This window comes from Rhinoraja longicauda, chromosome 41, assembly GCF_053455715.1.
Source record: "Rhinoraja longicauda isolate Sanriku21f chromosome 41, sRhiLon1.1, whole genome shotgun sequence".
Taxonomy (NCBI): Eukaryota; Metazoa; Chordata; class Chondrichthyes; order Rajiformes; family Arhynchobatidae; genus Rhinoraja; species Rhinoraja longicauda.
Window position 1 is genome coordinate 8,735,417 of NC_135993.1, and position 11,148 is coordinate 8,746,564.

The following is an 11,148-nucleotide window of genomic DNA, read 5'->3' on the forward strand; positions in this document are numbered from 1 at the left end:
CTCTTGAATGCATTCAGAGAATTGGCCTCCACTGCCTTCTGAGGCAGAGAATTCCACAGATTTACAATTCTCTGACTGAAAAAGTGTTTCCTCATCTCAGTTCTAAATGGCCTACCTCTTGTTCTTAAACTGTGTGGTCCCCTGGTTCTGGACTCCCCCAACATTGGGAACATGTCTCCTGCCTCTAACAATAGACAATAGGTGCAGGAGGAGGCCATTCGGCCCTTCGAGCCAGCACCACCATTCAATGTGATCATGGCTGATCATTTTCAATCAGTACCCCGTTCCTGCCTTCTCCCCATACCCCCTGACTCCGCTATCCTTAAGAGCTCTATCTAGCTCTCTCTCTTGAATGCATTCAGACAATGTGAGAACGTAAGGGATATATTCACATTTTCTGGAGGTAAGAGCGAATGGATGGTATATTATGCACCCCTGGAGAAATTTAAATCTTATACAATTTAATAGGTAGAATTTATGGCATCAAATTTAAAAATAAAGAATTGGTTTCTATTTAAAACCCTCTCTATGTTCAGCGCTGTCTAGAGAGGGATTCCCTCTGACGTCACTGCTTGGTTACCAATAAACAGCGAACTACACAGTTCCATATTTGGGCATGTACGTCAGGGATCCCGGATGGGCGGCGCTACATCGCAGGAGGGGTTTTATCGCGTCTCCTCGGCAATAAAACAGAGTGGGAGCTCGACTGGAGTGCCATTTGTAGCTCGGGCCACGGCTGCTTCACTTCTGCCCGCTGTTCCTGTCGTCGAGTGCTGGAATTTGACCATTTTCCTTCCCATCTGGCAGCTTGCTATTTCTAATGAGCCTGACGTTCGGTGGATACATGGTTATAAGAAGGCAGGGCGAGCAGTTGGTTTTTCATTCATAAAGTCAGCGGGCAAGCGAGGAGGATCAGCAACAGCAACATCATTCATTCATCGGACGCCAGTACTAGGTTTTTAAAAAAAAAATAGTTGTCCTCTTACAAACGGGAAACTGGATTCAAGGGGAAACAAATCGTGGCTGATCAGCGACTGGGAGGACATGTACCAGGGATTTTCAGGCGACTTCGACTCGGCTTCAAGATGCAGTTCTTCCCCCTCGGAGCCTCAGTATCTGTCATCCGTGGATTCCTTCAGTCAGAGTATTGGCAGCCCGACCACCGCGGCACAGGTAAGTGGCACTGCCTATATAACCAGGCGGACTTTACATCGTAGAGGGGCGCAAAGTGCTGGAGTAACTCAGCGGGTCAGGGCAGCGTCTCTGGAGAACATAATACTCCAGCATTGTATTTGGTTTAAACCAGCATCTGGTACTACCCTTGAACTTTACGGCGTGCTGTAACCGGGAGTATTTAGTAACAATATTAGCAATAAGCAAGGAAATAATTTGAAGCTAGACACTAAAAGCTGGAGTAACTCAGTGGGACAGGCAGCATCTCTGGAGAGAATGAATGGGTGACGTTTCTGGTCCAGACCCTTCTTCAGACTTAGAGTCAGGGGAGAGGGAGACTAGAGATATGGAAGGTAAGGCCTGAAAACCACAAAGCTCAAAGCTACATTTATCAAATAAATGTAGGGTTAGATGTTGGCTGAGAGGGAAGGAGGCATTTACTCGTCTGAAGAAGGGTCTCGACCCGAAACGTCACCCATTCCATCTCTCTTGAGATGCTGCCTGACCCGCTGAGTTACTCCAGCATTTTGTGAAATAGATACCTTCGATTTGCACCAGCATCTGCAGTTATTTTCTTGCATTACTCAGGACAGGAACATGTTGATTATTGACATGTGCAGGTCAAAGGTGTCAGTTTAGGTGTATTGGGGCAATTAAAATTAATTGTTGTTGATGACAAATGCATGTGGCCGCGGCTGCATTAGTGCGTCGGGTCGATTGCAATCGGTTTGAGGGTGAATTGCAATAGTTTGCAGTGAGTTGGAAACCTCTCGGCTTGCATTTGGGACTCGGTTGCGTGCGTAAGGTCTGACGTGTTGGAACCCTCCGGGTGACGCTACGCCAGCCCCGCCCCCCCCCCCCCCCCGGGGCGCGACGCGCTGACGTCAGGCCGCGTTCTATTTTGGAACGTCGCCACGGCAACCACGCTCCGGGTGACGCTACGCATGTGCCCCGCCCACCGCCCGGGTTTTTTTTTTGTGAATGGAAAGCGGCGGGATCCCGGACTCGCTACACTCCACACTCCCGGAACTGCTGGCAGAGTATTCTGTGTTGGCGTGTTTATGTGCCGAAGCGGAACAATTGCACCGCTTTGCACAGCAGGCTTGTAAGCACAGCACTCGAGGACTCAAGGAAAGATTTAATGTTGTAAATCTGTGGAATCCTTCTGCAGTTGTACAGGTCCCCAGTGAGACCGCACCTGGAGTACTGTGTGCAGTTTTGGTCTCCAAATTTGAAGAAGGTTACTCTTGCTATTGAGGGCGTGCAGCGTAGGTTTGCTAGGTTCATTTCCCGGAATGGTGGGACTGTCATATGTTGAAAGACAGGAGCGACTAGGCTTGTGTACACTGGAATTTAGAAGCTCAGTAGCCTGGTGGTTTGTTGGAAAGATGCTGTTGTTGGACCTGAGCGTCCAGGAGCCCCAGCTGCTATCTGGCAGGCCGATTGTAACTCGATGCAGTGGACTCCGCAGCGTCCACTGTATACGCAGTGTTTGACAGAGAGGACATGCCAGGAACTGCAGATTCTGGTTTAATCAAAAAGTGTTGGAAGGAACTGCAGTTGCTGGTCTGAAGAAGGGTCTCGACCCGAAACATCACCCATTCCTTCTCTCCGGAGATACTGCCTGTCCCGCTGAGTTACTCCGGCATTTTGTGTCTAGCTTCGGGTTAAACCAACATCTGCAGTTCATTCCTACACACTTGTATGATTCTCCCCATCGCCCTCCATTCTAGTATCTGTCCTACTTGGTTGAGAGATGATTGCATCGTCTTTTAACCCGTGTGGAAAATTTCTGTTCCCCTGTCCCCTTTTCGCCAAATACCTCTCGAATCCCTGCAATGTCATGTTTACTCTTTGTTAATGTTGTTTGATTAAATCGAGTTAGAAAGAAAAATCCCCATCTCTCTCTCTCTCTCCCTCTCTCTTTCTCTCTCTTCATAAGATGGACACAAAGTGTTGGAGTTAGTCAGCGGGTCAGGCAGTATCTCTGGAGAACATGGATAGGTGACATTTCATGTCGGGACCCTTCTTCAGATTATCCATGTTCTCCAGAGATGCTGCTTGACCCGCTGAGTTGCATTAGATCATAAGTGTTGGGAGCAGAATTAGCCCATTGAGTCTACTCCACCATTCAATCATGGCTGATCTATCTCTCCCTCCTAACCCCAATCTCCTGCCTTCTCCCCATAACCCCCTGACACCCGTACGAATGAAGAATCTATCTCTGCCTTTAAAAGTATCCACTGACTTGTGGCCTCCACAGCCGTCTGTGGCAAAGAATTCCACAGACCCACCACCCTCTGACTGAAGAAATTCCTCCTCATCTCCTTCCTAAAGGCACGTCCTTTAATTCTGAGGCTGTCACCTCTAGTCCTAGACTCTCCCACTAGTGGAAACATCCTCTCCACATCCACTCTATCCAGGCCTTTCACTGTTCGGTGAGTTTCAAGGAGGTCCCCCCTCATCCTTCTAAACTCCAACCTTCTAAGCCCATCGTTTGTTAACCCACTCTGCAATTCATGTTTGGGACCCGTGTCTTTTCACAACGGGCGAATCTCTGCGGCTGCCCACGACCGGAGATTTGTAAATGTGTTGCAGGGTGAGTAACGAGCTGAGCCGTTACACTACTCACCAGAGACGCGAATGCAAACTGACGCACAGGAGTAACGCATAGAGGAACCTTTCCACAACCAGCGTTTGTCACAAGGCGGCCGAACCCAAAACTGCCTCTCTAATACTCCCCCAGACAGACACAACAACACTGGGGTATCTCAGCGGGCCAGGCAGCGTCCCTGGACAGAAGGAATGGGCCGAGACCCTTCTTCAGACCCATTCATTCCCTCCAGAAAGGCTGCCTGTCCAGATGAGTTACTCCAGCATGATGTCTTTTTTTTTGTTGTAAATCAGTATCTGCAGTTCTTTCTTTCTAAGTCTAAGAATGAAGGGGAGGCCATTTAAAACTGAGGTGAGAAAAAACTTTTTCACCCAGAGAGTTGTGAATTTGTGGAATTCTCTGCCACAGAGGGCAGTGGAGGCCAAATCACTGGATGCATTCAAGAGAGAGTTAGATAGAGCTCTAGGGGCTAGTGGAATCGAGGGATACGGGGAGAAGGCAGGCACGGGCTACTGATTGTGGATGATCAGCCATGATCACAATGAATGGCGGTGCTGGCTGGAAGGGCCGAATGGCCTCCTCCTGCACCTATTTTCTATGTTTCTATTAATTTGTTGTGTGTACACCAGCTCAATTAAATTGTGATTTGCACGAAGCTCAGAGTAAACAGTACAGGTGTTAAAGACTGGTACATGTGAATGCAAAACGGCAGAGTGGGAACAGAAAACAGTACAGCACAGAAACAGGCCCTTCAGCCCACAATCTGCCTGCCAAGCATGGTGCCAAATTAAACTAATCTTCTCTGCACCTGATCCATAATCCTCCATTCCCTGCATATCCATGTCCCTATCTAAAAGCCCATTGAACCTCACTGTAGACAACAGACAATAGGTGCAGGAGGAGGCCATTCGGCCCTTCGAGCCAGCACCACCATTCAATGTGATCATGGCTGATCATTCCCAATCAGTACCCCGTTCCTGCCTTCTCCCCATACCCCCTGACTCCGCTATCCTTAAGAGCTCTATCTAGCTCTCTCTTGAATGCACTCAGAGAATTGGCCTCCACTGCCTTCTGAGGCGGAGAATTCCACAGATTCACAACTCTCTGACTGAAAAAGTCTGTTCTAAATGGCCTACCCCTTATTCTTAAACTGTGGCCCCTGGTTCTGGACTCCCCCAACATTGGGAACATGTTTCCTGCGTCTAACGTGTCCCATCCCTTGTTGCATCTGTCCCCTCCAGAAACCCACCCCTCTCAGTGTAAAAACAACACACCCCATGGCACAGCGGTAGAGTTGCTGCCTCACAGCGCCAGAGACCCGGGTTCGATCCTGACCACGGGTGCTGTCTGTGCTGAGTTTGCACGTTATCCCTGTGACCTGCGTTGGTTTTCCCCGGGTGCTCCGGTTTCCCCCCACACTCTAAAGACGCGCAGGTTTGTAGGTTAAGAAAATCACTGCAGACGCTGGTACAAATCGAAGGTATCACAAAATGCTGGAGTAACTCAGCGGGTCAGGCAGCATCTAGGACCCAAAACATCACCCATTCCCTCTCTCCTAGATGCTGCCTGACCTGCTGAGTTACTCCAGCATTCTGTGATACAGGTTTGTAGGTTAATTGGCTTCGGTAAAGATTGCAAAGTGCGCTCTAGTGTGTGTAGGATAGTGTTCGTGTGCGGGGATGGTTGGTCGGGGTGGGCTCGGTGGGCCGAAGGGCCAGTTTCCGCGCTGTATCTCTAAACTAAATCTCTTTTTAACTTTGCCCCCCCCCCCCCCCCCCCTCTCTCATTTGAAACCTATGTCCCTCAAGTGCTTTGCATTTCGACCCTGGGTGGAAAAAGTTATTGTGTAATCTGAAGTGGTGGAAACAAACAAACTACAGGGTAATAATGGGTTGTGGTATCTCTCACACACTCCAGAGAATGGGGTTGGAAGTGAAAGATAGATCAGTATAATCGAACGGTGGAGCAGATTCGATGGGCCGAATGGCCTAATTCTGCTCCAATGTGCATGTTGTCCAGACATTCCCTCCACAGATGCTGCCTGACCCCCTGTGTATCTCCAGCACGTTGTGTTTTGCTATAAATGCACAGACTGAACGACAAACTTCATGTAAAGCAACCCACGTACTCATTCATTTTTGTATAATTTTTTTAAGGACCATGTTTCTTTTTGAATCACAAATAAGAATTCGTGATCACTCTGTCAGCAGAGGGAAGGGGTCAAGGGAGGGTCACGGTGACCTCTCTCCCCCTCCTCTCTCCCCCCCCTCTCCCCCCCCCTCTCCCCCCCCCTCTCCCCCCCCCTCTCCCCCCCCCTCTCCCCCCCCCTCTCCCCCCCCCCTCTCCCCCCCCCTCTCCCCCCCCCCTCTCCCCCCCCCTCTCCCCCCCCCTCTCCCCCCCCCCTCTCCCCCCCCCTCTCCCCCCCCTCTCCCCCCCCTCTCCCCCCCCTCTCCCCCCCCCTCTCCCCCCCCCTCTCCCCCCCCCTCTCCCCCCCCCTCTCCCCCCCCTCTCCCCCCCCTCTCCCCCCCCTCTCCCCCCCCTCTCCCCCCCCCTCTCCCCCCCCCTCTCCCCCCCCCTCTCCCCCCCCCTCTCCCCCCCCCTCTCCCCCCCCCTCTCCCCCCCCCTCTCCCCCCCCCTCTCCCCCCCCTCTCTCCCCCCCCTCTCCCCCCCCTCTCTCCCCCCCTCTCTCCCCCCCTCTCTCCCCCCCCTCTCTCCCCCCCTCTCTCCCCCCCTCTCTCCCCCCCTCTCTCCCCCCCTCTCTCCCCCCCTCTCTCCCCCCCTCTCTCCCCCCCTCTCTCCCCCCCTCTCTCCCCCCCTCTCTCCCCCCCTCTCTCCCCCCCTCTCTCCCCCCCTCTCTCCCCCCCTCTCTCCCCCCCTCTCTCCCCCCTCTCTCCCCCTCTCTCCCCCCCTCTCTCCCCCCCTCTCTTCCCCCCCCTCTCTTCCCCCCCCTCTCTCCCCCCCCTCTCTCCCCCCCCTCTCTCCCCCCCCCTCTCTCCCCCCCCTCTCTCCCCCCCCCTCTCTCCCCCCCCTCTCTCCCCCCCCTCTCTCCCCCCCCTCTCTCCCCCCCCTCTCTCCCCCCCCTCTCTCCCCCCCTCTCTCCCCCCCCTCTCTCCCCCCCCTCTCTCCCCCCCCCTCTCTCTCCCCCCCTCTCTCCCCCCCCCTCTCTCCCCCCCTCTCTCCCCCCCTCTCTCCCCCCCTCTCCTCCCCCCCTCTCTCCCCCCCTCTCTCCCCCCCTCTCTCCCCCCCCTCTCTCCCCCCCTCTCTCCCCCCCCTCTCTCCCCCCCTCTCTCCCCCCTCTCTCCCCCCCTCTCTCCCCCCCTCTCTCCCCCCCTCTCTCCCCCCCTCTCTCCCCCCCTCTCTCCCCCCCTCTCTCCCCCCCCTCTCTTCCCCCCCCTCTCTTCCCCCCCCTCTCTTCCCCCCCCTCTCTCCCCCCCTCTCTCCCCCCCCCTCTCTCCCCCCCCTCTCTCCCCCCCCTCTCTCCCCCCCTCTCTCCCCCCCCCTCTCTCCCCCCCCCTCTCTCCCCCCCCTCTCTCCCCCCCCTCTCTCCCCCCCCTCTCTCCCCCCCCCTCTCTCCCCCCCCTCTCTCCCCCCCCCTCTCTCCCCCCCCCTCTCTCCCCCCCTCTCTCCCCCCCCTCTCTCCCCCCCCTCTCTCCCCCCCCTCTCTCCCCCCCCTCTCTCCCCCCCCTCTCTCCCCCCCCTCTCTCCCCCCCCCTCTCTCCCCCCCCTCTCTCCCCCCCCCTCTCTCTCCCCCCCTCTCTCCCCCCCCCTCTCTCCCCCCCCCCTCTCTCCCCCCCCCCTCTCCCCCCCCCCTCTCCCCCCCCCCCCTCTCCCCCCCCCCCTCTCCCCCCCCCTCTCTCCCCCCCCCCCTCTCCCCCCCCCTCTCTCCCCCCCCCCCCTCTCCCCCCCCCCCCCCTCTCTCCCCCCCCCCCTCTCTCCCCCCCCCCCCTCTGGAGAGTAAAAGAGATTCCCAGTTCTCAAAAGCAAAACACCATTTGAATTAATTATGAGTGTCTGCAACTATCTCAATGTTTAAGGAACATCTGGACAGGACAGGTTTAGAAGGGCGTGACAGGCAGGTGGGGCTGGTATAGATGGGGCATGTTGACCGGTGTGGGCAAGTTGGGCTGAAGGGCCTCCTTCCACACTGTATCACTCTGAGTGACTGAAACTCTCCGGAGAGTTTCCAGGCTCTTGCCCCCCCCCCCCCCCCCTCAATGCCCATCTAGTCCCAAATCCAAGACCTCCTTCATGAACGATGTCCTCCGTTTGAATGTGTTTCAGGAGTGTGCGACGGGCGTGGGCGAGTTGCCAGGATCCTTTGTGCCAACCCTCACCGCCATTACCACCAGCCAGGATCTCCAGTGGATGGTTCAACCGACCGTCATTTCCTCGGTGGCTCAGACACAACCCCAGCATCCACTCCCTTCCATGGCCCAGCCACCCATCGACCCGTATAACCTCCCGAGCACCAGCTACGCCACCCCGGCCATGTGCTCCTATGCCAGCGGCCAGCCGCCCAAGCCCGCCCGGGCCAGCCGCTCCCGTAGGGCACGGGACGAGACGGTGAGTCAGCGTTAAAGTGCGTGCCGCAAACGCCCAAACACACGATGTGTGACTGGAGCGACTAGGCTTGTATACACTGGGATTTAGAAGGATGAGAGGAGATCTTATCGAAACGTATAAGATTATTAAGGGGTTGGACACGTTAGAGGCAGGAAACATGTTCCCAATGTTGGGGGAGTCCAGAACAAGGGGCCACACAGTTTAAGAATAAGGGGTAGGCCATTTAGAACTGAGATGAGGAAAAACTTTTTCAGTCAGAGAGTTGTGAATCTGTGGAATTCTCTGCCTCAGAAGGCAGTGGAGGCCGATTCTCTGAATGCATTCAAGAGAGAGCTGGATAGAGCTCTTAAGGATAGCGGAGTCAGGGGGTATGGGGAGAAGGCAGGAACGGGGTACTGATCAGCCATGATCACATTGAATGGTGGTGCTGGCTTGAAGGGCCAAATGGCCTCCTCCTGCACCTATTGTCTATTGTCTATAATACAATACAATATATCTTTATTGTCATTGTACAGGGGCACAACAAGATTGGGAATGCGCCTCCCATACGATGCAATAATTTAATTAGCTAGTCAGTATTAATTTAAACAACAACAACCCAACGAAACAGATTGCAACAGTTTTAAGACAGAATAAAGTGCAAGTAGATCTGTGCCGGTTCACTGTGCGTTGTGACCATCCGGCTCAGCAGGACCGGTTCATGGCAGCTATGGCCCTGGGGATGGAGCTGTTCCTGAGTCTGGAGGTGCGGGCGTAGAAGGCCTTGTCTCGTCTGCCCGATGGAAGGAGTTCGAACAGACTGTTGCAGGGGTGTGAGGAGTCTCTGTGGATGCTGGTGGCTTTTCTGAGGCATCGCGTGTTGTAGATGCCCTCCAAGGCTGGTAGCTGTGTTCCGATGGTCCTCTGAGCTCTATGGACTACCCGCTGAAGAGCTCTCTTCTCTGCCTCTGTGCAGCTGAGGTACCACACAGGCTAGGACAGGTGGCTCCAAAGGCGGAGGCAGAGTCAGTGGATGTATTTAAGGCAGAGATGGATAGGTCCTTGATTAGTATGTTTGTCAGGGGTTATGGGGAGGAGAATGGGATTAGGAGGGAGAGATTGAATGGCGGAGTAGACCTGATGGGCCGAGTGGCCTAATTCTACTATCACGTATTGAGTTATGATCTTCTGTGGTGTTCTTGCATGGAGGACAGCCACGCTGGGGCAAGGAACTGGAGGTAGACACAAAATGCTGGAGTAACTCAGCGGGACAGGCAGCATCTCTGGAGAATCTCTGGAGAGTTGTGAATCTGTGGAATTCTCTGCCTCAGCAGGCAGTGGAGGCCAATTCTCTGAATGCATTCAAGAGAGAGCTAGATAGAGCTCTTAAGGATAGTGGAGGTGGAGTCAGGGGGTATGGGGAGAGGGCAGGAATGGGGTATTGATTGAGGATGGTCAGCCATGATCACATTGAATGGTGGTGCTGGCTCGAAGGGCCGAATGGCCTACTCCTGCACCTATTGTCTATTGTCTATTGAAATGGGAATGGGTGACGTTTTGGGTCGAGACCCTTCTTCTGACTCCATGGTACAGCTGTGCTGAGAAACACCTCGGTCAACCAGGGATAGACGCACCTACAGCATGGAAGCTGGCTCCTTAGCCAAACCTGCCCACGATGGCCAAGCTAGTAGGACGAAATAAATGCAGATGCTGGTTAAAATCGAAGGTAGACACAAAGTGCTGGAGTAACTCAGCGGGTCAGGCAGCATCTGTGGAGAGAAGGAATGGGTGACGTTTCGGGTCGAGACCCTCCTTCAGGCTGATGTCAGGGGGGGGGGCGGTCACTCCACCCCCTATTCCGATACAGAACCCAATTCCGTCTACAGTGGTCCATCAACCACCACAGGGCTGGTGGACCCTGAGTTAATACGTGTGTAGGTTCCCCCAGAAGGCGAAGCAAGGGGACTGCAGACAGAAACATAGAAAATAGGTGCAGGAGGAGGCCATTCGGCCCTTCGAGCCAGCACCGCCATTCATTGTGATCATGGCTGATCATCCACAATCAGTAACCTGCCTTCTCCCCGTACCCCTTGATTCCACTAGCCCCTAGAGCTCTATCCAACTCTCTCTTAAACCCATCCAGTGAATTGGCCTCCACTGCCCTCTGTGGCAGAGAATTCCACAAATTCACAACTCTCTGGGTGAAAAAGTGTTTTTTCTCACCTCAGTTTTAAATGGCCTCCCCCTTTATTCTTAGAGTGTGTGTGTGCGTGTGTGCGTGTGTGCGTGTGTGCGTGTGTGCGTGCGTGCGGCCCCCCTGGTTCTGGACTCTCCCCCAACATTGGGAAACAATATTGTTTCTAATTCCAGAAAGTGTTTTTCAAAACTCTGTTGGGTCATGATCTGTGTTTGACTGATTGAGGGGGGGGGGGGGGGGGGGGGGGGTGGAGAGAGAGGGGCTTTCTTTACAAGGAGGTTGATGGGGTTTTGAGGAGGGGAAGGGGGGGGGGCTTGTGAGGGAGAGGGGGTGTTGGGTGGAGGGTGTGGGTCGTGTTTGGCGGGGGACTGAACACCTTTTGCCCGTCTGCCCACCTGCAGCTATCGGCCGAGGAGGAGGAAAAGCGCCGCGTCCGCAGAGAGAGGAACAAACTGGCCGCCGCCAAGTGTCGCAACCGGCGCCGGGATCTGACCGACCGCCTGCAGAACGTAAGCTGCTCCCCTCGGGGCCGTTTATACAGCATTATGGGGCCCCCAGGCAAAGCAGTGTACTTGGGCCCCCTACCGTTACTCTCCCCCACCCCCCTTTCCCTACCAGCCCC

The 11,148-nt window shown here is 54.7% G+C and overlaps 1 protein-coding gene across 1 annotated transcript in view; it reads left to right on the plus strand.

Moving 5' to 3' along the window:
• The first annotated feature begins 747 nt into the window (after positions 1–747).
• LOC144611740 (protein FosB-like) overlaps positions 748–11,148 on the plus strand; it is an 18,752-nt gene continuing 8,351 nt past the window's right edge. The window contains exons 1-3 of the mRNA XM_078430973.1: positions 748–1,173; positions 8,069–8,350; positions 10,928–11,035. Of these exons, the coding sequence (XP_078287099.1) occupies positions 1,045–1,173; positions 8,069–8,350; positions 10,928–11,035 (519 nt within the window). The 5' untranslated portion in view covers positions 748–1,044. The remainder of the gene's footprint in view (positions 1,174–8,068; positions 8,351–10,927; positions 11,036–11,148) is intronic.